The sequence below is a fragment of the Rhinatrema bivittatum genome, chromosome 7 (genome assembly GCF_901001135.1).
Source record: "Rhinatrema bivittatum chromosome 7, aRhiBiv1.1, whole genome shotgun sequence".
NCBI lineage: Eukaryota > Metazoa > Chordata > Amphibia > Gymnophiona > Rhinatrematidae > Rhinatrema > Rhinatrema bivittatum.
In genome coordinates this window covers 31,758,167-31,785,295 of record NC_042621.1, presented here as the reverse complement: position 1 = coordinate 31,785,295, position 27,129 = coordinate 31,758,167, and the positions used below count along the sequence as shown (strand labels likewise).

Here is a 27,129-nt window from a genome sequence, read left to right as displayed (position 1 = left end):
CAGGGGCAGGAGGCAATTTTATTTTGAAACAATTAGTGGAGCACTTCCAGATCCCCACCACTGCCATGACGACTCCACTACTTCTGTCTTCAATTCACGGAGAGCCCTTACCGGGCGAAGTAACCCAGCTCACTGAACCCGTGAGTTTACGGACCGGTGCTCTCCATTAAGAGACCATCTTCTTTGTTCTAGAGAAGGCCATGCACCCTATAGTATTGGGGTTACCGTGGCTGCAACAGCATATTCCTCAATTCAATTGGGCCACTCTGGAACTTTCACGCTGGGGCCCAGATTGCCATGGTAAATGTCTGATGGAGGTCTCTCCAATACCCTGCATGCCAACTACCCCATCGATGCCTGGGTTGCCACCTCAGTATGCATCTTTTCAAGATGTGTTTTCCAAAGAAGCTGCAGACATACTCCCTCCACATAGATCCTACGACTGCACCATCAATTTGAAGCCTAACACTGAACCACCCAAGGGCAGGGTTTACCCTCTCTCCGTGACAGAGAATAAAGCCATGTCTGAATACATACAGGAGAATCTTCAGAAAGGCTTCATAAGACCCTCCAAGTCTCCTGCTGGTGCAGGCCTTTTCTTTGTGGGGAAGAAGGACGGAACATTGCGTCCATGTATTGACTACAGAGGTCTAAACGAGATCACTGTGAAGGACTGTTATCCCTTACCACTCATCTCAGAGCTATTTGACAGACTACAGGGAGCCAAGATATTCTCCAAGCTGGATCTCAAAGGAGCCTATAATTTAGTTCGCATTTGTTCTGGCGATGAATGGAAGACAGCCTTCTATACCCCGGATGGGCACTTTGAATATCTAGTGATGCCCTTTGGCCTGTGCAATGCCCCGGCTGTCTTCCAAAACATGTTGAACGACATTCTGCGTGATCTACTCTACAAATGTGTTGCTGTGTACTTAGATGACATCTTAATCTTTTCCCAGGACATGAACACTCAGCTGGAGGATGTCAAAAGAGTGCTGCAAAGACTTCGTGAGAATCGTCTATACGCCAAGTTGTCTAAGTGCGAGTTTCACAAGGAATCAGTGCCTTTCTTAGGGTACATTGTGTCCAACCGAGGCTTCCAGATGGACCCACAGAAGCTGGAGAGCATTAAAAAATGGTCACAATCCACAGGTCTAAAGGCTCTTAGACGATTTCTGGGATTTACCAACTACTACAGAACATTAATTAAAAACTACTCCTCACTAACTGTTCCGCTTACAGCTATGACCAAGAAAGGTGCCAACATCGCCAATTGATCTACGGATGCAGTAACAGCATTCCAGAAACTGAAAGACGCCTTCTCGAGCAAGCCATGCCTCCAACAACCGGATCCTACCAGGCCCTTCATCGTTGAGGTCGATGCCTCAGACGTAGGAGTAGGGGCCGTGCTAAGTCAGGCCGGTGACTCTAAGACCTTACACCCATGCTCATTTTTCTCCCGTCGATTCTCGCCAGTGGAGAAGAACTACAGAATAGGAGATAAAGAATTACTGGCAATAAAGATGGCATTCAAGGAGTGGTGCCCTTGGCCTGAAGGTGCACAACATCCAATCACAGTCTTAACGGACCACAAAAATCTGGAATACCTCCGCCACACTCAACGCCTAAACCATAGGAAGGTGAGAAGGTCCCTGTCTTCAACAGATTTGACTTTGTGCTGAAATATCACCCCAGAGATAAGAATGTCAGAGCAGATGCCCTATCTCGCTCATTTCTCTCTGAGGACGTACCTGAGGAACCCCAACATATCATCGACCCGAAAAGAGATATCCTGTCAGCTACTCACCCAGTACCTGCGGGTAAGACTGTGGTACTTAAGAACTAAGAAAAAAGCTGTTAGGTTGAGCTCATGACTCTAAACTGGCTGGACACCCTGGTCAACACACAACTCTGGCAAAACTTCAGAAGTACTATTGGTGGCCCACCATGAAGGAAGACACGTTCTACTACGTTGCTTCTTGTTCCAATTGTGCCAGACAGAAACCACCGCCTGGTTGTCCTTGGGGCCTTCTCCAACCTTTGCCAGTGCCAGACGAGCCCTGGACACACATCACTACAGATTTTGTGGTAAACTTACAGCTTTCAGGAGGAAATAACACCATCTGGGTAACAGTGGATCTTTTCTCGAAGATGGCTCACTTTGTGGCTCTTCCTGGCTTGCCCACAGCCATGGAGCTTGCAAAGCTTTTCATCACTCACATCTTTCGCCTACACGGCATGCCAAAGCACATCATCTCTGATTGAGGAGCCCAATTCACAGTGAAGTTCTGGAAGGCATTGTGCAAGAAGTTTGATATCTCTCTCGACTTCACCTCTGCATACCATCCTCAGTCTAACGGGCAAACTGAGAGAATGAATAGGACACTCAAGCAGTTCATTCGTGCCTATGTGGGTACTAGTCAAAATGATTGGGCTGAACTGTTGCCCTGGGCTGAATTCGCCATCAACTCTCATCCAGCAACATCTACTGGATCAACACCATTTGAAGTGGTCTATGGACGACTACTATTACCACTTCCACTTTCAGTGTCGTCCCCGGCAGCTCAATCTACTGCCAAAGATATTCAACAACTCTGGACTAAAACCAAAGAGATGCTACGTAAAGCAGGACTACGAGCAAAGAAAGGCTGTGATGCTCATCATGACAAGGCTTCAGAATTTAAGCCTGGTGATAAAGTCTGGTTATCGACAAAACATTTAAGACTCAAGCTACCATCAGCTTGTTTTGCTCCACGCTTTGTCGGACCCTTTCCCATTCTCTGACGACTAAGTACTCTTACATACAGTCTGAAACTTCCATCAGCACTGAAGATTCATAATGCGTTCCATCAGCACTGAAGATTCATAATGCGTTCCACGTCTCACTATTGAAGCCATTAGTTCTTAGTGAGTCCTCAACCAAGACACCTGAACCTACACCTATTGATGCAGATGAAGACATCGAATACAAGATAGATGCTGTCCTTGACGTGAGAAAGAGAGGCAGAGTATGGGAATACTTTCTGTCATGGGAAGGTTATGGACCTGAAGAAAACTCTTGGGAAGCTTTGGCTAATATCATGGATAAAGAGATGCTTCAGCAATTCCACAGAATACATCCTCAGAAACCAAGACCAGGTAGGAGGACTGGAGGGAGCCCTTTGAAGGGGGGTACTGTTGCGTCCGTCGGGGTCAGACGGCTTCGCCCCTTGTGCCTCACCTTTTTCTCGACTCCTCCCGCAAGCCTTGGGAAAATGGCCACCGCCGTGTCTGCAAACCATGCTCTCTGGCATCCCTGGAATGGCTATGGAGTTGCCTCCTGCCATGTTTCTCTCAAGGATTTCCTAGGGTGCACGCGAGCGTGCGCCACCCACATCTTTATGCCAGCATTGGCGCGAACCTCGGGGGCATCCCCCTTGAGTGACGTCACGACATCCGGGTATATAGCCTACACTTGTTTGCTACCTTGTTGAGTTAGCAAGGATTGGTCTCGGCTGGTCTAAGCTACTCTGCCACTTCCTTGCTGCCGCTGGAAGCCTTCTCTGCCCTTTGGGGTATTTTCTAACCTGGGTACCCGCTTCTCGGGGGCCCTCTGCTTTCCTTTCAGGTGCCTTACTGAGAGCAGGTATTCGCTCTTCGAGGGCCTGCCCTCCCTGCCTCGGTGCCTGTTACCATCTACTTCTGCCTGGTGGAATCGCTAACCTTACAGCTAACATCTAGTGAGTAATCTAATTCTCAGTCTGTCTCATACACAGCATTGCCGTGCTGGGAAACCTACATCTGGATATCCTTATACCAACTTGGTGAGACGGGTTCCCTCTGCCGAGAGTCCCTGGACTGCTACCTCTGGATCACCTCCCTACTGCCACCTCTGGTGGTATACATCAGCTGTACAATAAAAGATCTAATTCTGTGTTTGTGCATCCTGAGTCTAGCCTAGTACTGTGGCTCCCCACGGGGCTCCTCCCCGTGGGCGTGGTCATCTGCCACAGTACCCAATAATCCATCCAAACACCGCTAAACCATAACAGGTCTGGGCTTGGAGAGAGGCAATAGAGTAGTCAGGCAATGCAGAGGTCCGGGCATGGAGAGAGTCAACGGCGTGGGAAGGCAAAGCAGAGGTCCGGGCTTGGAGAGAAAATGTCGTGGTCAGGCAAAGCGGAGGTCCGGGCTTGGAGAGAGTCAATGGCGTGGTCAGGCAAAGCAGACATCGTAATTCGAGAAGGCAATCCGAGAGTAGGTAGGAATCAGGAACACAGGAACGAGGAAACCAGGAAAAGGAGTCAGCGAGGATCAGGAACCAGGAACGAAGGGGAATCACCAGGAGGCAACGAGTACACAACCAGCGTGGGGACCTGCTGCAAAGGCAATCCTTAGGAGCGGAGCCCGGCCTTAAATACCGGAGCTCTGCTGATGTCATCATCCAGGGCCGTGGCTAGGTTCCCGCCGCGGGCCCTACTTAAGACTCAGTGATGAGCGCGTGTGCGCCTAGAACATGGGGGTAATCTGTACAGAGCAGCAGTTACTATCCTTAACAGAAACATGGGGGGTAACATGCATGGAGTGGCAGTTACTATCCTTAACAGAAACATGGGGGTAATCTGCACGGAGCAGCAGTTACTACCCTTAACAGAAACATGGGGGTAACCTGCATGGAGCAGCAGTTACTTCCATAAGAAACTTGCTGGGAAGACTGGATGTACTATTTATTTATTTATTTATTTAATGCTTTTATGTACCGGTATTAGTATGCAAACATCATACCGGTTTACATTGTAACTGAAAGATAGAAATTAGGGATGTGAGTCGTTTTAGGACGATTAAAATTATCGTCCGATAATTTTAATATCGTCTTAAACCGTTATGGAACACAATACAATAGAGATTCTAACGATTTATCGTTATAAATTGTTAGAATCGTGAGCCGGCACACTAAAACCCCCTAAAACCCACCCCCGACCCTTTAAATTAAATCCCCCACCCTCCCGAACCCCCCCCCCCCAAATGACTTAAATAACCTGCGGGTCCAGCGGCGGTCCGGAACGGCAGCGGTCCGGAACGGGCTCCTGCTACTGAATCTTGTTGTCTTCAGCCGGCGCCATTTTCCAAAATGGCGCCGAAAAATGGCGGCGGCCATAGACGAACACGATTGGACGGCAGGAGGTCCTTCCGGACCCCCGCTGGACTTTTGGCAAGTCTTGTGGGGGTCAGGAGGCCCCCCCCAAGCTGGCCAAAAGTTCCTGGAGGTCCAGCGGGGGTCAGGAGATCGACTGCAGGAGGTCGTTCAGCGAGGCGCCGGAACCCTCGCTGAACGACCTCCTGCAGTCGATCTCCTGCCGGTACCATTTTCCGTACGAAAATGATTCGCGGCGGGAAATCGCTCCCTGACCCCCGCTGGACCTCCAGGAACTTTTGGCCAGCTTGGGGGGGGCCTCCTGACCCCCACAAGACTTGCCAAAAGTCCAGCGGGGGTCCGGAAGGACCTCCTGCCGTCCAATCGTGTTCGTCTATGGCCGCCGCCATTTTTCGGCGCCATTTTGGAAAATGGCGCCGGCTGAAGACAACAAGATTCAGTAGCAGGAGCCCGTTCCAGACCGCTGCCGTTCCGGACCGCCACTGGACCCGCAGGTTATTTAAGTCATTTGGGGGGGGGGTTCGGGAGGGTGGGGGATTTAATTTAAAGGGTCGGGGGTGGGTTTTAGGGGGTTTTAATGTGCCGGTTTTGCGATTTTACGTTTTTTTTTATTTTTTCACGATTTTTTCACGATTTTTTCACGATATTTTACCCCCCCCAAACGGCAACAATACGATTCCCTCCCCCTCCCAGCCAAAATCGATCGTTAAGACGATCGAGGACACGATTCACATCTCTAATAGAAATACAATTAACAGGGAGGGGGAAAAGGGAGGGAGTAAATACATAGTGCAGTAAGAAAGGAAAGGGAACATCAACTTTGAGAGGTAAATAGGGAAGTTAATTACAAAGGGCTATATACATCAACTTTGAGAGGTAAATAGGGAAGTTAATTACAAAGGGCTATATACAATATTTACAGAAAGCTATTACAGAAAGCTATCAATAGTGTGCAATTTAAGAGTCATTTGTGTGAGGATTGTTCAAGAGGAATGAGAGGAGTAGGCAAGTGGAGGCAGATTATTCTGGGAAGGCCTGTCGGAAGAGCCATGTCTTTAGTTTTTTTCTGAATTTGGAGTAGCATGGCTCAAGTCTGAGTGTAGTCAGGAGGGAGTTCCATTGCTTCGGGCCTGCAATGGAGAGAGCGCGGACCCTTGTGGAGGAGAGGTGGGCTTTTTTGATGGGAGGTACTGTTAGGGTACCTTTGTTGACAGAGCGCATGGGTCGGTCGGAGCGTACGGGGCAAAAGGGTTCATCTAGCCAGTTAGAGTTGTAGGAGTAGATGGATTTGTGTATTATGGTTAAGGTTTTAAAGAGGATGTGGGATGTTATGGGGAGCCAGTGGAGGTCTTTGAGTATGGGAGTGATGTGGTCTGATTTCCGTGAGTTAGCAATAATCCTGGCGATGGCATTTTGGAACATTTGTAGGGGTTTCGTGGTGGAAGCGGGTAGTCCGAGGAGGAGGGCGTTGCAGTAATCTAGTTTAGAGGAGAGAGTAGATTGGATAACAGTGCGAAAGTCATGATAGTGGAGGAGGGGTTTAAGTTTCTTTATAACATTGAGCTTGAAAAAACCTTCTTTGAGGATGGAGTTGATCTGTTTCTTTAGATTAAGTTGTTGGTCTAAAATTACTCCAAGGTCCTTAACAAAGGATTGGGATGATGTGGCGCTGAATGCTGGGTCATTGGAAATCAGGGGTTTGGGGGGTTGGTGTTGAGAGAGTAGTAGCAGTTCCGTTTTGGAGGAGTTTAAGGCAAGGTGGCTGTTCGAGAGAAAGTCATTTATAGAGGCAAGGGTGGTGTTCCAGAATGCAAGGGCATCAGAAAGCGAGTTGTGGATGGGGATAAGGACATCGTCTGCGTAGAGGTAGAATTTGAGGCCAAGGTCTGTGAGGAACTGACAGAGGGGTATGAGGTAGATATTGAATAAGGTAGAGGAGAGGGAGGAGCCTTGGGATAAGGGGTAGAGAGCAGATTTGGCATTTCCTATTTTGACGGCAAACTTTCTGTTAGATAAGTAGGATTTGAACCAGAGCAGGGCTAGGCCAGAGATACCTATTTCGGCCAAGCGGTTGATGAGGTAATTGTGATTGATGGTGTCAAAGGCAGCTGAGTTGTCAAGAAGAGCAAGGAGATAGCAGTTGCCCTGATCCATGCCTCTGAGAATGTGGTCTGTGAGTGAAAGTAGGAGTGTTTCAGTATTAAGGGATTTGCAGAAACCGAATTGGGCAGGATGCAGAATATTGTTATTGTCAAGGTATTCAGTGAGTTGGGTATTAACGATCTTTTCCATAATTTTGGAAATGAAGGGCAAGTTTGAGATCGGACGGAAGTTGGAAGGGTCTTTGGGGTCTAGTGAGGGTTTTTTAAGGAGGGGTTTTACTATTGCTTGTTTGAGGACAACTGGGACGGAGTCTGAGGAGAGAGAGGAGTTGATAATGTCAACAATGGGTTTGGCAATGGAGTTTGGGATTAAGAGGAGGGTTTTTGTGGGTATGGTGTCTGAGGGATGGGTTGCCGTTCTAAGTTTTCTGAGGATGGATTCCACTTCTTTGGTAGAAGTCAGGTCAAGGGTGTGAAGGGTACTGTTGGCCGGGGTGGGCTGCATTGGAGATTGCAAGTGCAAGTTCATCTCCTGGGCAGGGTTTCCTGTAGGTAATGGTAATGTTGCTTGTGGGGGCGGGGTTGGCAGGGGTAGAGAGTGGTAGAGAGGCTTCTATGAGGAAGTGGTCAGACCAGGGTACTGGGGAGCAGGTGGGGGTTGGGGGGGTGGGGAGGCAAAAAGCAGTGGTTGATGAAGATGAGGTTGAGGGAGTGTCCAGCTTGATGAGTAGGGGAGGAGACAATTTGTCGGAAGCCCAGAGCTTGGAGGGCGGTGAGGAATGCATCACAGGAAGGGGAGAGAGGAGTGGCATCGACATGTAGATTGAAATCTCCTAGTATGATGGAAGGGATTTCAATGTTGATGTTGGCGGATATGAATTCAATAAAGGGGGACGGATCTCGGTCGATGGAGCCGGGGGGGGGGGGGGGGCGTATATGAGGCAGATCTGTAGCGTAGGGGATTTGAAAAGGCCAATTTCTAGTTTGGGGGGTGAGGAAATGTGAGCGAGCTTGAGATTTAGGTGCTTCTTGAAGGCTAGGAGGATGCCGCCTCCTCTTTTTTTTGGTTTTTTCCTGCCATCCATACTATGTCACTATTTATGTTACTATGTAGGCATGTACTTTTACTAGTGTGGAGGGTGAGCAACAGTAAAATGGCATTTTAATGGCTTTCATTACTACCCTCCTCCTGGGGCAAATGGCAGTAGCCTGCCTAGGTTCCAAGTCCAAGGTATTTGTGTACTCGTAGATCTGGTAGGCAATTTTCAAAGTAAAACTATATGCAGACTTTACATCTCCCTTTATTGCAGGTGGAGAAAAACATGTGTGTAGTTTTTAAAAATGCCATTCTGTGCAGGTCCTTTACTCCATTGCCCTAAATACCCTCTCAGAACCGCCCCTTTTACTGCAGCTAGAAGCACATGCGTATGATTCATCGCTCTGACAAAATGATGGCAGAAAAAGAACAACTGGGCCTATCCAGTCTGCCCAGTTGAGTGTTTCACTATGTACCACTGTGCCAACCCATCTCATAATCCAATACCAGCTCCCCTCCCCCATGTTTTTATCTGAATTTTCAACCCCTTTCCACCAAGTCTGCCCAGAACCTGTTACAGTATAGGCCTCTGCCACCTCCATGCTAAGCCACTTCCTGCCTTGTCAGCTTCCTCTGTGATTCTTACAAGACCAACACTCAGGTCCTTTCTCTGTCTTATTACCATCAAAACTAGAAGGGCAGTATTCAGGCAGGTTAACTCTGCAGGATAAATGGCTTTGAAAATTGTACTTTTAGACACACTTACACACTAAGACACATGAATATGCACACATGCACACTAAGACACAGGAGCATTCAGACATGCACATTAAGATGTACAAGCACACTGACAGACAAGCACTCATTAATGCACAGTAAGACATATGAGCACACTAAGACACACAAGCACTCACCCATGAACACTAAGACACATGAGCACTCACATGCACACTAAGACACATGAGTACACTAAGACACACGAGCACACAGACATCACACAAAGAAACACAAGCTCTCACACATGCACAGTAAGACACACGAACATGCACACAAAGACACATGAGCACTCTAAGATGCAGGAGCACTCACACATGCACACTAAGATACAGGCACACACTAAGACTCAGGAGCACTCACACATGCACATACTCAGTCAAGCACTCACACATACACACTAAGACACACGAGCACTCACATATGCACAAACACAGACGAGCACACTAAGGCAAGTACTCACACATGCACATTAAGACACATTGTCACACTAAGACACACACATACACTCACCCTTCTCTGGTTGTAACCCTTTCTTTTCCTTTGTCTGCACGGTGGAGGCATCAGAGAGGAGCCTGAGACCAATGCCTCTGAAGCAGAGCAGCCTCCATGAAAAGATTCTGGAAGAAATCAGACAAGAACGGAAACTTCGCCCCGTAGAGATGCAAAAAAGGAGCCAGAAAGGTAACAGAAATGAGAGAGAACATGTAGGGATCTTGTGACATGCAGTATCCAGTCCCATTACTAAGCAGCACATGTTTATTTATTTATTTTATTTAAACCTTTTTTATACCAACATTCATGATGGGTATCATATCATATCGGTTTACATTGAACAAAGGTAAAGAGAGCTTTAACATTAATCGTAGCTAGGAGGCTACTGGAGGAGGTGAGAGGAGAGATAAGAGATAAGTTACATTGAACGCGGGTTACTGGAACTTGGATGGTGGAAGAGAAAAGGGGAGAGGAACAGTTGCATAATAATATATATAAGAAAACACTTGATAATATATATGAGATAATATATATAAGATATATAATAATATATATAGGGTAACCATGGTAAGAGGAACAGTTGAATAAAAATATGATAAATAATATAATATAATAGTAATATGACAAATAAATGACACATTACAAATTATATAGCACATCTACTATAGCATATGAGGAGACAGATAATAAATGAATTGTATAACAAATATATCGTACATAAATGAGGTTTAGATAGATGTATAGCATAAATATCTGCTGCATCGTTGGTGACTTGAAGGTGGGTGGGGATGCTGTATTAACATAAGGATAGGAAGGTATAGTCTAAATTGGCAAGGGGGGGGGGGGGGTATGCAGAAGGGTTAGGGGCGGGAGGAGGGTTAAGGAAAGGCTTATTTGAACAACCAGGATGGGACTTTATCATCTTGTATTCCACCTTTCTTGGCCATCGGTCACTTTGAAGTGAATCACAATAACAGAAATAAATTCAAATGATATTTTAAAACACAAAAATAAAGAAAGCAAATTAACCTCAGTACAAAACATTAAAATATCCTCTCTCAACTAATATACAATTCAAATAGGGGCGGATTTTCAGAGCCCTGCTCGCGTAAATCCGCCCAAAACCGGGCGGATTTACGCGAGCAGGGCCCTGCGCGCCGGGAAGCCTATTTTACATAGGCCTCCCGGCGCGCGCAGAGCCCCGGGACTCGCGTAAGTCCCGGGGTTCTCCGAGGGGGGGCGTGTCGGGGGCGGGCCCGGTCGTCGCGGCGTTTCGGGGGCGTGTCGGCAAGCGTTTTGGGGGCGGGTACGGGGGCGTGGCTACGGACCGGGGCGGTCCGGGGGCGTGGCCGCGCCCTCCGTACCCGCCCCCAGGTTGCGGCCCGGCGCGCAGGAGGCCCGCTGGCGCGCGGGGATTTACGCCTCCCAGAGGGAGGCGTAAATCCCCCGACAAAGGTAAGGGGGGGGTTTAGATAGGGCCGGGCGGGTGGGTTAGGTAGGGGAAGGGAGGGGAAGGTGAGGGGAGGGCAAAGGAAAGTTCCCTCCGAGGCCGCTCCGATTTCGGAGCGGCCTTGGAGGGAACGGGGGGTAGGCTGCGCGGCTCGGCGCGCGCCGGCTATACAGAATCCATAGCCTTGCGCGCGCCGATCCAGGTTTTTAGCAGATACGTGCGGCTCCGCGCGTATCTACTAAAATCCAGCGTACTTTTGTTTGCGCCTGGAGCGCAAACAAAAGTAGGCTATTCGCGCGCCTTTTAAAATCCGCCCCATAATGTTTAAATAAAAATAATCATAAGCATAAAATATAAACAGGTTAAAAATCTGTTATCCAAAATACAACCAAGGTCTCTTAATCATCATGGTATCTTCACTCTCCAGGCCAAACCACCTTACCCCCTTCCCCTACTAATCCTAATCCTGAAACACATAAATCAGTCTGCAAGATAAACAGAACAGAGCCTCACAATTACTAGATTGGGACAAAAGGTAATTAACAACCTCTCTTAGGTCTAATGGAAGCAGGTTTGAAGCCAAATGTGGCTTTGCAATTGTCCTTACAATGAGTTTGGCTGGGAGTAATCCAAAGCAAAAGGAGACAGAGAGACAGACAGAGAGAGAGAGCGAGAGAGACTGAGCTGCATTGGCAAAGCGGTGTAGGGAAATCTCAGTAAGAGAATAGTAGGGAGTGCTGCAGGGCAGGAATGAGGTGCATTGGTAGAGTGTCTGTACTGGAATAGCAGGAGGGGCTCCTGGGTAGGACTGAGATGCATTTGTAGAGCTGTGTGAGGAGGGGCTCAGGACTGGGATGATTTGGCAGAGCTGCGTGTTGGGTTCCTTACAGAAATTAACTGGAATATATTGGCAGAGATAATAGTCTTAGCCAGTTTCTTGTCCTGCAGGCTTTGGGTCACTGCCCTGCATCGCCAGTGTCTGTTCTGCTGATATAAAATCGACATCCTGCATTAACCTGTCCATCCCAGAGCTGAGCTCCCAGCGCCCACGGCCCCGAGTACTGCTGAAGGCACCAACGCTGGCAGAGATGGAGGAGATGAACATTTCAGAAGTAAGAACAGTTTTCCCGTTAGCTGGGCAATGAAAACATATCTTGCACGCAGGAGAAGCAGCAGCTCTCTCAAGCCCCGGACTGTGGCATGCAGTGCAGAGCACAGGCACAGAATACTCCCTTCTTACAGTGTCTGCTAAGTTTGTGTGATGGTCGTTCTTTCAGTTATACTACAAAAACCATATTTAGGGTCTACTTTTGGTATTCCACCAAAACTTGTCTCTTAAGAACCTTAATAGAACATTAAAAATTATTTTCTCAGCCATTTTCTACACATTTCACGTGAGTGAAATCACATTTCCATGCATCCACAGCCTTCCGAACTCTGCCCAGCCTCTGCTTGTATAACAGTGCACTGGGCAGTTTACTCTGTGGGTAGTTTCCCTTTGAAAATGAACCTGCAGGATCACAGATACTCTGAAAATGGTTTGCCCTGCATATCTGTACCTCACTGCCTAGATCTACTGGCATTATAGAAATGATAAGTGGTAGCAGCCTGTGGGTAGGTTGGTAGGTACAGTACTTACCCTGAGCCTGTGGCGGGTACAGTGCTTCCCCGTGACCTGTAGCTGGTTTGGGGTTTCCCCTGGACTTGTGGCTGGTACGGTGCTTCTTATGGGGCATCCTCTAGGCCTCTGTTTGGTACGGGGCTTCCCTTGGGCCTGTGGTTGGAAAGGGGCTTCTCCTGAGTCTGTGACTGGTATAAGGTTTCCTCAAAGCCTGTCACTGATATGATGCTTCCCCTGGGACTGTGGCTGGTACCATTATTACACTTCCCCTGGACCTGTGGCTGTTATGGGGCTTCCCCTAGGCCTGCGCCTTATATAGGCTTACCCTGGAATTGTCACTGACACACTATCAGGCCGATGCAATATCGTCACACGAAAAACGGGCACTTATGATTGAGCTCCCCGCTTTCCTAACGCGCGCCCATCCTTCTCTCCCGGGTGCGCGATGCAGTAGGCAAATGAGCCACTGTGTTATAAAGGAGGTGCTAGGGGAAATTGTGCATCCCTAGTGCCTCCTCAGCATCAGGCGCCCAGGAGAAGTTAGGTGCGGGTTAGGAAAATAGACACTCAATTTTACAAGCATCCGTTTTCCTAACTTGTGCACAGCCATGGGTTAGGAAAATGGACGCTTGTTAGTTGAGCATCCATTTTCCTAACCTGACTGCCGCCAAGACATTTATTTTTTTTAAGTTACTTCTTTTTTCAGTTCCTCCAACTTAATATCGCCACAATACTAAGTTGGAGGAACTACAGAAAAGCAGTATTTTCTGCTTTTCTGTTAACTTTTGGGGCTCCTCAAGCCTTAATGCCAGTTCTGGGGCTGGTGTTAATTTTTGAGAGTAAAAATGTGTGCGCCGGGTGCACATTTATTTTTTACATAAGGGGGAATAGCTAATAGCCTCATCAACATGGCATGTACATGTGTTGAGCGCTATTAGCTAGGCACTGGTTTGGATGCGCTAATCCCCCTATAAGGGTTTATGGACACACGTTTCCAACCACGGGTTAACCTGTGCGCTAGCCTGACCACAGGGTATTGCATCAGTCCCTATGTCCCTCAGTCTATCACTGGTTTGGTGTTTTCCCTCAGCCTGTTATTGATGCATTGTTTTTTTCAGGAGGAGGAATCTCCCAGTGCAGAGATTAGGAGAGTCACAAGCTCACCACTACCCTTAAAGCGAGACCGATCCTTCTCTGAACATGATTTGACTCAGCTGCAGAATGAGATGGAAAGCAGCCAGACAAAGGATCTGGGTGCAGGGAAGTCTGAAGTAAGACCCCGTTCAGGCAGCATGATTGCCGCAACAGGATCCAAACTCAAGGAAAAAGGTGCATTTCTCCTGTCTCCATCCTGCCCTGATCCCTCCTGCTAACCTGTCCTGCCCTATCCATTTCCATGACCCTTCCACCGTGCCACCCCATCCTCAATCCGTCCTACCCTGTTCATTAATACAGCTCTAGACTACTTTTCATCAGGTTAAAACAACTAAGCAGGTTAAGGCAGAGGAGGATGTTACCTGAATACACACAGGATTCACAGATTATGTTATGGTGCTGGTGTGAAGTTGATCTGTTAGCAGAAAGACAGGAGAATTGTGGGAGGTACAGTTAAGTTTTCTGTGCCAATGGTCGTGTTATCATGTGAAATTTAAAATGCAGTATTTACTCCAAACTCGTTTGCATGTGACTAACTTGGGCCATTTATCACGCATGACAACGGGCCATTGTATCACACACTTTAGTACATCAGCCTTCGTAGCTGTCAGATCTTTCACCTTGCTGTACTCTGAGAGAGAGCTGAGCCCTGCAGGAGTGTGACAGACAGCAGACGTCATTTAGATTGTAAACCACATGGAGCAGGGATCCATGAAAGAAGGAAAAGTTAATAAACATCAGTTGGACTGAGCCTCTCTATGCATTTCAGGTCCAAAGGGAAAAATGGTGCCGGACAAATCCAGCCCCTTATGCTCAGATGCTGACCTCCTTAACACTGGAGATCAGAAGGTCGAGGCCAGTGCCAGCTCTGTCAGGGCCAATAGCTCTAAACACCTCTGGTTGGTGAGTATCCAAAGGAATGAAAGAAGGGATAGTAACTATCAGGCTCACATTTCCCAGCTGCTTAGGGTCACCAAGGTGAGAAGTGCATTTCTTCCTCCATCCTGGTGGTACTTTCTCACAAGCACCACTTAGCCTGAGCAGCAGCACTGGTCCGAGGTGCGGGAGCTTGCGGGCAGGCAGTCAGGCTGATGCAAAAATCAGCGCGGAAAGCAGGTGCTGAAAAGTCAGCGCCCACTTTCTTAACGCGCACATGTCACCTGCAAGGGGGCGCCATGCTATAAGCAAATTAGGGGGTCACGGCTGCCAGTTACGATAACCGATGCCGGTAAATTTGGCATCGGTTTTCATAACCAGCTGTCTGCCAGTAATGAAAACGGATGCAGTCTGCCGAGGTATTTTTTTTTCTTAAGTAATAAAAAAAAAGAAGTACAGAAAAGCAGTTAATAAGCAGGCATTAATATCTGAGAGCTAAATGTGCATCTGAGACGCACACTTTTTTTTTGAATGTGGAGTGAATAAGTAATAGCTTCATTCACATGCATTTGCATGTGATGAGCGCTATCACATTCACTCCATGTCGGACGCGTGTTAATAGGCGCTAATTCCCCTATTGCAGTGGGGGTGGATTAGCGCCTATTTAACCCGTGTCCAAGTGTGGGTTATACAGTGTGCTCGGCTAAGCGCACTGTATTGCATTGACCCCAGTATTTGGAAGACTGTGAATTAGAATTGCCAGTCTGTCCGTGTGCCTTGAATGGGGATGATCTGACTGGACAATGCAGATCAAACTGAGCGGTGCTTGTGAGAATCTGCTGCCAGGAGAGAGAAGGAGGTATCCCTTGTTCAGAGAAAATACCCCCTCCCATGCTGCTCTTGCATCCTATACCCAGAGATGCTAAATGGGTAAATCCAGTCTTGGAAACCATAAGTAATGCAATTCTGCATTGTGGAAGCAGTTTTTGGATCTCAGTACCAGAATAGCAGGAGTTGCTATAGAGCAAGAGTGAAATGCACTGGCAGAGCTGTGTGTAAGGGTCTCAGCACTAGAACAGCAGTAGGTGCTGCAGGGGAGGAGTGAGGAGCATTAGCAGAACTGTGGATAAGTATTGGGATATCAGAAGGTGCATTGGTAGAGCTGTGTGTTGGGTTCTCAATATTGAATATAAGATATGCCATACTGGGTCAGACCAAGGCTCCATCAAGCCCAGTATCCTGTCTCCAAAAGTGGCCAATCCAAGTCATAAGTTCCTGGCAAGTACCCAAACATTAAATAGATCCCATGTTACTAATACCAGCAACAAGCAGTGGCTACTCCCTATTGATTAATAGCAGTTTATGGACTTCTCCTCCAAGAACTTATCCAAACCTTTTTTAAACACAGCTACACTAGCTGCCTTAACTAACTTAACTGGCTTAATTCCAGAGCTTAATTGTCATTGAGTGAAAAAGAATTTTCTCCGATTTGTTTTAAATGTGGTACTTGCCAACTTCATGGAGTGTCCCCTAGTTCTTGCATTATCCGAAAGAGTAAATAATAGTTTCACATTTACCCGTTCAAGTCCTTTCATGATTTTATAGACCTCTATCATATCCCCCTCAGCCCTTCTCCACGCTGAACAGTCCTAACCACTTTAGCCTTTCCTCATAGGGGAGTTGTTCCATGCCTGTTATCATTTTGATCATCCTTCTCTGTACTTTCTTCAGTGCAACTATATCTTTTTTGTGATGTGGTAACCAGAACTGCACACAGTATTCAAGGTGTGGTCTAATCAATGAGCGATACAGAGGCATTATGACATCCTCTGTTATATTTGCCATGCCCTTCCTAATATTTCCTAACATTCTGTTTGCTTTTTTGACTGCTACCCCACACTGAGTCAACGATTTCAATGTAATATTAACTATGATGTCAAGATCTTTTTCCTGAGTGTTAATTCCTAATATGGAACCTAACATCGTGCAGTACAGCATTTTTCCCTATATGCATCACCTTGCATTTGTCCACATTAAATTTCATCTGCCATATGGATGCCCAATCTTCCAGCTTCGCAAGATCCTCCTTGCAATTTATCACAGTCTACTTGTGATTTAACTACTCTGAATAATTTTGTGTCATCTGCAAATTTGATCATCTCACTACCTCTTTCCAGATCATTTATAAATATATTGAAAAGTACAGGTTCAAGTACAGATTCCTGAGGCACTCCACTGTTTACCCTTTTCCACTGAGAAAACAGACTATTCCCTGTATGTACCCGGATCAGTCCAGACTCCTGGTTTATGCATCCCTGCCAGCAGATGGAGACAGAGAAAGTAAAACTGACACTGCTTCATATTCCTTGGTGCTACTTGCAGTTCCTTAGTATTTCTCTGTCTCCAGCAGATGGTGGCTGGTGCATAAACCTGCACTACTTTTGTCTTTTTTTGCTTGTGAGCCTTCCTCCCAGGGGTTGGAGAACCCTTCCCTGTTTGGTCGAGGTGGACGAGCTGGAGGTTGGTGATCTCTCTGTAGGCTTGCTCCAGTTTGTTCCGTGGGGTGTAAATCTGGTGGCCCAGATCCCTCCTTTTCATGAGGCCGCTTAAGTGGCTTTTTGGCTCAGGTTAGCTGTTCCTTTTACTTTGGTCTCTTCCTCTCCTTGGTTAACTTTGGCTGAGCTGAGCTGGACAGCTCTCTTCAGCCTTAGGAGAGGGGAGCTTCTTGTTGGGCTGATTAAAGTTGTTTGCAAAAAAAAAAAAAAGAAAGGTTGTACAGTAGGAACAGCTTGAGCGGTAAGATCAGGGCTCTGTTGGCTTTCCTCCCTCTCTATGATCAATCGTTTGCATGGGGTGGGTTCTTTGATTTTCCCCGGTGCTCAGCGGTGCTTGGGCTCAGCGGGGAGGGGGGGGGGAGTGTTGTTTGTCCCGCCGGCATGGTCATGGTGCGAGGATCGGCCTGTGGAGTGTGTGGCATGGCATCAGCACACTTAAACCGATTCGGGATTTGTACTGCCTACGTTTCGGGGGGTGAAGGGCTTGGAAAAGTCGGTTACAACCCCAATGATTGACAGCTCAAGCCACATGTTTTCTTTGGGCTCCGGCGAAACAGGAACGGCGGCCATTTTGGCTTCTCGGGTGGTTTTTCCCGCCCCATTGGAGGCAGAGGGAGATTTTCCCCAGAGACTTTTACCAGTCCACCCGGGTCCATTAGAGGGGCAGCTGTTGGTCAGGATGCAGTTTTACCAACAGCTCCCCGCTACTTTTCAACTGAATTTATTCTGCTGCGCCACAACACTTATTTGGTACAGCAGGAAGGGCTAGGATGCCAGCAGGCAGGGCTGGCATTCCCAACTTCATCCATGGTGGCTCACGAGATTGTAGCTGGGCCTAGTTGGTCCCGGGGGATCCTGCCTTCCAGCTTGCAGCGGCTGTTGGGCCTGGTTCAGCTGGATGACGATTCCGATGACTCTGTTGGGTCCCCGGGTGCCCCAGGGAGTCGGAGGCTGTGTTGTCTGGGGATCAGGATGCTGATCCAGATGTGGAAGACTCGGCCCCAGGGGATGATGTGGAGGCTATTCTATTTTCGGAAGGGGATGATCCCAAGATTCTTCACTTGTTCCAGAGGGACAAATTAGGTCCTCTGATTCCTCAGGTTCTTGGGAGCTAGGACTAAAAATCCCTCAGGAGGACTCGGACATGGATGGAGCGGATCCGGTCTTGGAAGGGATTCAAGGCCCCTTGACGGGGATCCCTTATCATAAGTCCGTGAAGAAGATTGTGGATCAGGAATGGAGTATTCCCGATTCAGGCTTGAGAGTGGGAAGGGCGATGTCAAAGCTTTATCCCTTGCCTGAACAGATGTTAGAGCTTTTTTCTCTTCCAAAGGTGGACGCAGCGGTTTTGGTGGCACATGGCTTTGAAGGATGTTCAGGATCGGAACCTGGAGATCCACTTCAAACGGATCTTTGAGGTTTCCGCTCTGAGTCTGCGGGCTGCCATTTGCTCCAGCTTCATGCAAAGGGCATGTCTGTGCTGGATACAACAGCTTCAGGATGGGCAGGTGAAGTCTGGTGACCAGGAGAGTAGGACGGAATGCTTGGAAGTGTCGGTCGTGAACGTAGCGGATGCTTTGTATGATTTGGTAAGGATTTCGTCTCGTATTATGGGATCAGCCAGATGGTTATTGTGGCTTGCTTAACTGGTTGGTGGATGTCTCGTCTAAGTCCCAATTGGCTTTGCTGCCTTTCAAAGGATGTCTCTTAATTGGGAAGACCTGGAACAATTGAAGAAGCAACTAGGTGAGAATAAGGTGCACAAGTTGCTGGAGGACAGGCCTAAGAGCAAGCAACCTTTTTCATCGCGGTTGTGTTTTCGAGAAGGCAGAAGGTCTCGTCGTGCAAGAGGAGCCCCAATAGTGCAGAAGCAATTTTCTCCTTGAGTTCAGGCCTGGGGACAGTCCTTTCGTGGAGGTCGTCAGCCCTACAGAGCTTCCACTGGAGGTGGGACTATAGAGCCAGTCCACTCTGCTGTTCCCTTTATAGGGGGTCATCTAGCTTGATTATACAGGGAGTGGACAAAGGTCACTTAAGATCAGTGGGTTCTCATTGTAATAAGAGACAGTTATGCATTAGAATTTGTGCATCCCATTCATAACATGTTTCTGGTCTCCCCCTGCGGGTTATTGGAGCATCGGGTGGTTCGGGAGAGTTTAGACAGGTTGCAGAACTTAGGGGCTGTGGTTCCGGTTCCTCGAGATGAACGAGGAAAAGGTCGCTATTCCATTTACTTCGTAGTTCCAAAGAAAGAGGGCACCTTTTACCCCATTCTGGACATGAAATGGGTAAATGCAGCGTTAAAGGAACCAAGATTTTTCATGGAGACCTTGTGGTCGGTAATTGCGGCGGTATGCAAGCAGGAGTTCCTGGCTTCTTTGGACTTGATGGAGGCGTACCTGCATATTCCCATTCGTCGGGATCACCATCATTATCTGAGATTTATGGTACTGGGTCAGCATTTCCAATTTCAGGCTCTCCCTTTTGGGCTGGCCACGGCGCCACATACCTTCTCCAAGGTCATGGTGGTCGTGGCGGCAGCCTTACGGCGCGAGGGAGTGTTGGTGCACCCTTATCTTGATGATTGGTTCATCAAGGCAAAGTTGGAAGCCAGTTGTCACACCGTGGTGCAGAAGGTTATTCATATTCTGGAAAAAAGGTTGTACAGCAGGAACAGCTTGAGCGGTAAGATCAGGGCTTTGTTGGGCGGCTTTTCTCCCTCCCTATGATTGACCATTTGTGTGGGGCGGGTTCTTGCTAGGAATTGCTAGGCTGGGTGGTGAATTTGGCAAAGAGCTACTTAATCCCATCTCAGACTCTCAAATATCTGGGGGCTTGGTTTGATACAAGGCGAGGAAAAGCAAGGTTTTCCTGACGAAGGAGAGAATGTGCAAGTTACAGAAACAAGTTCGATGCTTGTTAAAATTACGCGTACCCAGAGCCTGGGATTTTTTGCAGGTCCTTGGTTCGATGGCTTCAATGCTAGAGTTTGTACCGTGGGCCTTTGCGCATATGAGACCACTACAGAGGGCTCTGTTGGAGAAATGGATTCCGTTATTGGAGGCTTTTCATCAACCTGTGTCTCTCGAGGCTCCTGTGTGGGACAGTCTGTCTTGGTGGCTACAGACATCCAATCTGGTGCGTGGGGTCGAGCTGGAGATCCCAGATTGGGTAATACTGTTGCGAGCATGGGAGAGCAGTTATTTGTTCAAGAGAGAGTGTGTGCCCTTGGGCCACAGCCCGGCCCCAGAGGAGGACTCCAGAGAAGCGCTGAGGCAGGCGAGACGATTCCGAGTACGGGCAGACAGGCTAAAGACTCGGAGCACTCTGACCTCTGCCGAACCTGAACGTACCAGAAGAGATCCAGCAACACAATGCTGGTCTCTGGGGTAGCCCTCCGGCTACTTGAAAGCTCTTTCGGACCTGCCGCCTAGGAACGGTAGGTGCGACAGGATGGACAGAGATCAAGGACAGATGATGGCTCCAGAACAAGTATGAGATGTAGGCACTAGCAGACTTGGATGAGACGACGAGACTTGGACGAGACATAGGCACTTGGAGACTTGGACGAGATGTAGGCACTTAGAGACTTGGGCAGGCACTACCCCTCAGCATGTCCTACAAAGCCCACCATGGACTGGTTGCGGATCACGCTGTCCCACTGCGCACCCCACACAGCTTGAAGAGACTGATCGCGGACCACACAGAGAGCGGGACAATCACAGGACTGAAGCTCAGGATGAAAGAGGAATCTGGGCAGCGCTTGAAGAAGGACCTGACCGGAACAGGGCTTCAATGACCGGGAACAGGACACCGGATCACATACAGAGTTACTCACAGGATGGTCATCTGGAGGCTAGAACTAGCGGAAAGAAACATGGCTGGAACTCCTGGAGCCAGGAACTGGAGAATCGGGAACATCTGAAGACAGGGTCTGAAGAGACAGGAATATCCGAAGGCGGGAACATTTGAAGACAGGAACCGAAGATGCTGGAACATCTAAAGACAGGAACTGGAGAAGACTGGAACATCCGAAGACAGGAACCAAAGAATATCAGGTCATGAGACAGACAGGGAGGAACACAGGATCTGTCGAGAGACCAGGAACACAGGACGAAAACAAGGGAGCTCCCACGAAGAACAAAGGACCTTGAAGAAGCAACAATGGACCTCAGAAGCCTCTTGGAACGAAGAGCTGGAAACAAGGAATCCAGGAACAAGCAGGCTCCTGCGAAGGCCACGAGGGACTGGCGAAGAGCCCTTTTATAGGGCTGAAGATGCGACAAATTATGTCATCAGATGGGGCCATGGGCCCTTTAAATACTGTGAAGAGGCACGGCCACATGCCTAAGAAGAAGCCAGGACTAGGAATAGCATTAGCAGCGTCCTTGCCGCGAGGAACAGAGGCTGGTGGCGGCAGTGGCTGCCCCGCAGAGGAGACATCAGTGGCGGCTCCCCTGCCGCACTGAGAGACAGGCGGCAGCACCCCCACTGCAGACCGGGAATGTTGATGGTGCTCGGGTCGCGAAGGGGGACAACATCAGTGGCAGCTCCGCCTGTCGTGGAGAGAAGACAGCGGCAGCACTCAGGCTGCGAGGAAGGTGGGCTCGGTGTCAGCTGTGCCCGTCGCGTAGAGGAGGAACAGTCAGCGGTGCTTGGGCTGCATGAGGCAACAGCATCAGCGGCCTCCAGGCCACGTGGGAGATGAGAGGCTGCTCGCAGCTAGGCCGCTAGGGAGCAGTATGCTAGCAACAATTGGCCCAGGGCACTTGGTCGACGGAGGAAGTCTCTTGGTCTATCAATCGCTTAGAAACCAGGGCAGTGAGGTTAGCATTACTTGCCTTTCTACCTTTGGTTCAAGGTTGTTTGGTGAGAGTCTTGTCTGACAATGTGACAATCGTAGCATATATCAATCAGCAGGGAGGAACCAAGAGTCAAAAGGTGGCATAGGAGGCTCAGGAGTTAATTCTTTGGGCGGAACAGCACTTGGTTCAGATAGTGACATCTCATATCGCAGGTGTCAAAATTGACGAGGCGAAGAGGGTATCCAGAGGCGGTCATAGCTACTCTTCTGCAAGCTAGATGGACGTCAACTTTGTTTTCATATGTCCGGGTCTGGAAGGTCTTTGAGACATGGTGTATGGCTAAAGAAGTTCAGGCCTTGCAGTCTTCGTTGTCTCACATTTTGTCTTTCCTTCAGGAGGGTTTAATCAAAGGCCTAGCTTTCAACTCTCTTAGAGTGCTGGTAGCGGCCCTCCAGTGAGGAGAGTTTATCCATCCTGGAATCTAAATCTCATTCTCCGAGGTTTGTGTGAGGCACCTTTTGAACCTATCCGCAGAGCGACTCTTAAGGATTTGACTTTAAAGGTCATCTTGCCGCAATCCATTCCTTCAGATCTCGGACTCAGGAGTGTCCTTGCGAACGGTACCATTGTTTCTTCTGAAGGTGGTATACTCTTTTCATGTTAATCAGACAGTGGAGCTGCCTACCTTTCTGGAATTGGATGCTTCTGCGCCTCATGCACGAGAGCTTAGGCTGTTGGACGTCCGCAGGGCTTTGCTGCGATATCTCAAGGTCACAAATGGTTTTAGGAGATCTGATCATCTTTTCATTTTATGGAGTGGTTCGAAGAAAGGTACCCATGCTTCCAAGTCTACCATTGCGAGGTGGCTTAAGGAGGCTATTGGGTCTGCATACATTCTTAAGGATTGTCAGGTCCTGGAAGGTTTGTGGGCTCATTCTACTCTGTCTCAGGCAGCTTCTTGGGCAGAGGCCCAGTTGATTTCTCCACAGGAAATTTGCAAAGCGGCAACTTGGAAGTCGCTGCATACTTTTGCAAGGCACTATCGTCTGGATGTAGGGGATCCAGAGTTTTGGTCGTTTGGTGAGAGTGTCTTGTTAGTGGGACTATCCAGGTCCCACCCTCAGTAGGGAACTTTGGTACATCCCAGGAGTCTGGACTGATCCAGTACACACAGGGAAAGGAAAATTTGGTTCTTACCTGCTAATTTTCATTCCTGTAGTACCACGGATCAGTCCACACCCCGCCTGATCTATGGAGGTGGAGAGTAGTCCACTCAGCTCTAATTTTCTTGGTATAGTCTAAGATTTTTCTGACTTTGTTTAAATGGTTTGTTACAAGTTTTCTTTTTTTTTTTACAAGTGTTTTGCAAGTGTTTTTTGCTTGGGTAGAGATCAATATTGAGGAACTGCAGGGAATATGAAGCAGTGTCAATTTAACTTTCTCTCTCTCCATCTACTGGCAGGGATGCATAAACCAGGAGTCTGAACTGATCTGTGGTACTACAGGAATGAAAATTAGCAGGTAAGAACCAATTTTCCTTTTAATCCCACTCTCTGTTTCCTATTTGCAAACTGTTTTAACCAGTTTGCAAACCACAGAAGGACATCTCCTATCTCATGACTTTTTAGTTTTCTTAGAAGCCTCTCATGAGGGACTTTGTCAAATGCCTTCTGAAATTCCAAATGCACCACATCTTCCGGTTCATCTTTTGTTGTGTTCTATGGTCCATGGACTGCACCCACAGACCACCTCGCTTACCTCCAGGCTCAGCCGGTGGTGGCAAGATGCCACTGCGACTCCCTGGGACAATGGCATGGCCAGCTGCTGCGCTCCAAGGAGGCCTCCACCTGTGGAGGGACACTGCCGACTCTATCCGATGCTGTCTAGGTGCGCACGCGCATCCATTTCAAATTTAAAGGGCCCACAGCGGGCATTCCCCTTTGGCGCCCATTGATGATGTCACTACCTCCAGCCCTTAAAAGGGCTGTGCTTCAATCCAGTGCCTCGGCAATAGGTCGACTTCTCTTGAAGTGTGCTATGCCTCATCATTCCTGTGTTTCTGTGTGCTTCATGTTCCTGTTCCTGTTCGTGTTCCTGTTCCTTGTTCCTGCTTCCTGTGTGAAAGTCTCACACAATCTTAAAAAAGTCTTAAAAAAGTCTCACCAATCTTAAAAAACCTACATTGGCTGCCCGTCAATTTCAGAATACGCTTCAAAGTGCTCTCAACAATACACAAAGCACTACATAACCTAACACCACTTGAGCTCAAAATCCCTTTACAACTCCACACATCTACTAGACCAGTGAGACAAGCCTACAGAAACAACCTCCAGACTCCACCAATGAAATCAACGTTAAGCAAAAGAGCATTCTCCACAGCTGGTCCCAAACTCTGGAATAGTCTCCCATCAGAACTCAAATCAGTACAATGCCCCATTATTTTCAAAAAAAAACTTAAGACGTGGCTCTTCCATCAAGCTTTTCCATAACATCAGCCTGCTGAATAATATCTGCCAAGGACCCCTCTAGGTTATTCTCATTCATCTTACAAGAGAGCTATATAAGAACCTCAATTTATTTTAACAACCAACAAGAGAATTACACAAGAACTATCCAAGTTCAGCTCTGGAACTTCTTTGAAACCCCAAAGAATACCCCAAAAATTCCACAAGGAATACCAAAAGAATTCTTCTAACAATCTCCAACTCCTTGGCAGTCCAAAACCCAATACCCACCCTCTTGACAGTCCCACGCCATTGTTTAGTGCCTCTACCCACCTTTAGGCTTTGTATATAGTACTTTTTATGTTATCAACCCACATATTATTTCCAAGTTATTTTCTTCCTGTTCCTTGTAAGACATTTACTTTTCACTGTTGTTATTGTTCAAAATGTAAACCGAATTGATCAGTAATTCTGTTACTGGAAAATCGGTATAGAAAAGTTCTAAATAAATAAATAAATAAATACCACATGTGCAAAGGCTGCGTCCTCCCAGGCCTACACATCTAGACGATAAAACCTGTGAAATGCGTGTAAGGAGGACCATGTCACAGTTCAGCAGATATTGATGGGAAACAACAATTGAAGTTGAGGAGTAGCCTAGTGGTTAGAGCAGTGGGCTATGACCCAGGAGACCAGGGTTTGAGTTCTGCTGTTGCTCCTTGTGACCTTGGGCAAGTTACTTTACCCTCCATTGCCTCAGGTACAAACTTACAGGCTGATACAGTAAAAATCACATGCACAGGCTGCTCTCCTATGTGCACAATTCAGAAAAAAAAATTATTCAAATTAGGGCCCACGTCCCTAGCACCTCTTTTTGATAGGAGTGGCGGCTGTCAGCAAGTTTGCCAGCCGATGCTCAATTTTGCCTGCGTCAGTTCTCAAACCCGCTGACAGCCATGGGTTTGGAATCTGGAAGCTGGCAAAATTGAGCATCCGGTTTTCAAGCCGCGGGCCGATTTAAAAAATTTTTTTTTAAATTATTTTTAACTTTTGGGACCTCCAACTTAATATCGCCATGATATTAAGTCGGAGGGTGCACAGAAAAGCAGTAAAAACTGCTTTTCTGTGCACATTTCCGGTGCCGGCAGAAATTAACGCCTACCTTTGGGTAGGCGCTAATTTCTGAAAATAAAATGTGCGGCTTTGCTGCACATTTTGCTTTCTGTATCGCGCGGGAATGACTAATAGGACCATCAACATGCATTTGCATGTTGTGGGCGCTATTAGTTTCGGGGGGGTTGGACGTGCGTTTTCGACGCGCTATTACCCCTTACTGAATAAGGGGTAAAGCTAGCGTGTCGAAAACACGCGTCGAACTGTATCGGCCTGATAGATTGTAAGCCCTCTGGGGATAGGGAAATACCTACAGTACCTGAATGTAATCCACTTTGAAGCACTGTGAAAAGCGGAATATTAAAAAAAAAAGAACCTTCACCCATGACACTGCCTGAGCCCTAGTGGAATTAGCCCAACCCTGAGCAGGCAAGGGCTTCTCAACATCCACATATGTGGCCGTGACCACCTCCTTAATCAAGTGAGCTATTGTAGCCTGCAAAGCTGGAGCACCCTGCTTACTTCCACCATGAAGGACAAACAGGCGATCAGAAACCTCCAGATACCACACAAGTCTCCTGACATCCAATGAGTGCAAGAGGTAATACTACTCTGCATCTCTGACCTTATCCAGGGATGGCAAGGAAATGAACTGATTCAAATGAAAATCCGACACCACTTTGAGCAAAAAAGATGGAACAGTACAAAGCTGTTAAGCCCCTGGAGTCACCTAAGGAACGGTTCCTGGCAAGACAAGGCCTGCAGCTCAGAGATTTGACGCACTGAACATAATACTGTCTTCAAGGTTAACAACTGCAAAGAAAGGCTACATAGCGGTTGGAACGTCGGGCCCGCCAAAAAATCCAGCACCAAGTTAAGACTCCACAGCGAACTGGTAACCCCAAGGGAGGCCGAAGATGCTTCATTCCCCTCATAAAATGGACCACGACAAGGAATCAACTTTCACCTGAAAGAGTGTTACGACTGAAGCTGTCCGACGTCTCCACTCCACCCTCCTTACCTCTTTTGCGACTCCTCCCGCGGTTGTTAGACGTCTGGCTGCCACAGTGTCTGCCTGCCGTCCTCTCCGTCATCCCCGGTCCGGCTTGGGCACTGCATCCTGCCATGTTGTTCAGCTACCATAGGGCGCGCACGCCTCGCAGCCCTGCTTCTTATGCTTTCTTTGGCGTGAACCTCAGGGGCGTCCCCCTGTGATGACGTCACGCATTCCGGATACAAAAGCCTACTTTGTTGCTAGCTATTCGAGTTAGCAAGGGATTCCTTACGGATGGGATTCGCTCTCCGTTCCTAGCAACTCTGCCTCTCCTTAATTGGACTTACTCTATCGGGGTACCCGCTCCTCGGGGGCCTCTCTCTTTTCTTTCAGGTCGCTGTCTGGAACCGGTACTCGCTCCTCGAGGGCCCATGTTCCCTGACTCGCTGCCTGAGCTTCACTTCTGCTTGGAAGAGACCACTGCCTACACCATTAGTGAGTTACCATCTATATTCTCTCAGAGCTGTTCCCTGGAACCAGGTACTCGCTCCTCGAGGGCCTGCCTCTATTCCAGC

The 27,129-nt window shown here is 48.0% G+C and overlaps 1 protein-coding gene across 6 annotated transcripts in view; it reads left to right on the top strand.

The window, feature by feature from the left end:
- SPIRE2 (spire type actin nucleation factor 2) overlaps positions 1–27,129 on the top strand; it is a 208,670-nt gene that overhangs the window by 147,214 nt on the left and 34,327 nt on the right. For all 6 annotated transcript variants that reach the window (XR_003857675.1, XM_029608209.1, XM_029608206.1 and 3 more), the window contains 4 exons: positions 9,607–9,730; positions 11,940–12,103; positions 13,731–13,941; positions 14,537–14,670. Coding sequence is in view for 5 of the 6 variants with exons in the window: in XM_029608209.1 (XP_029464069.1) it covers positions 9,607–9,730; positions 11,940–12,103; positions 13,731–13,941; positions 14,537–14,670 (633 nt within the window). In the remaining variant the exon portion in view is untranslated. The remainder of the gene's footprint in view (positions 1–9,606; positions 9,731–11,939; positions 12,104–13,730; positions 13,942–14,536; positions 14,671–27,129) is intronic.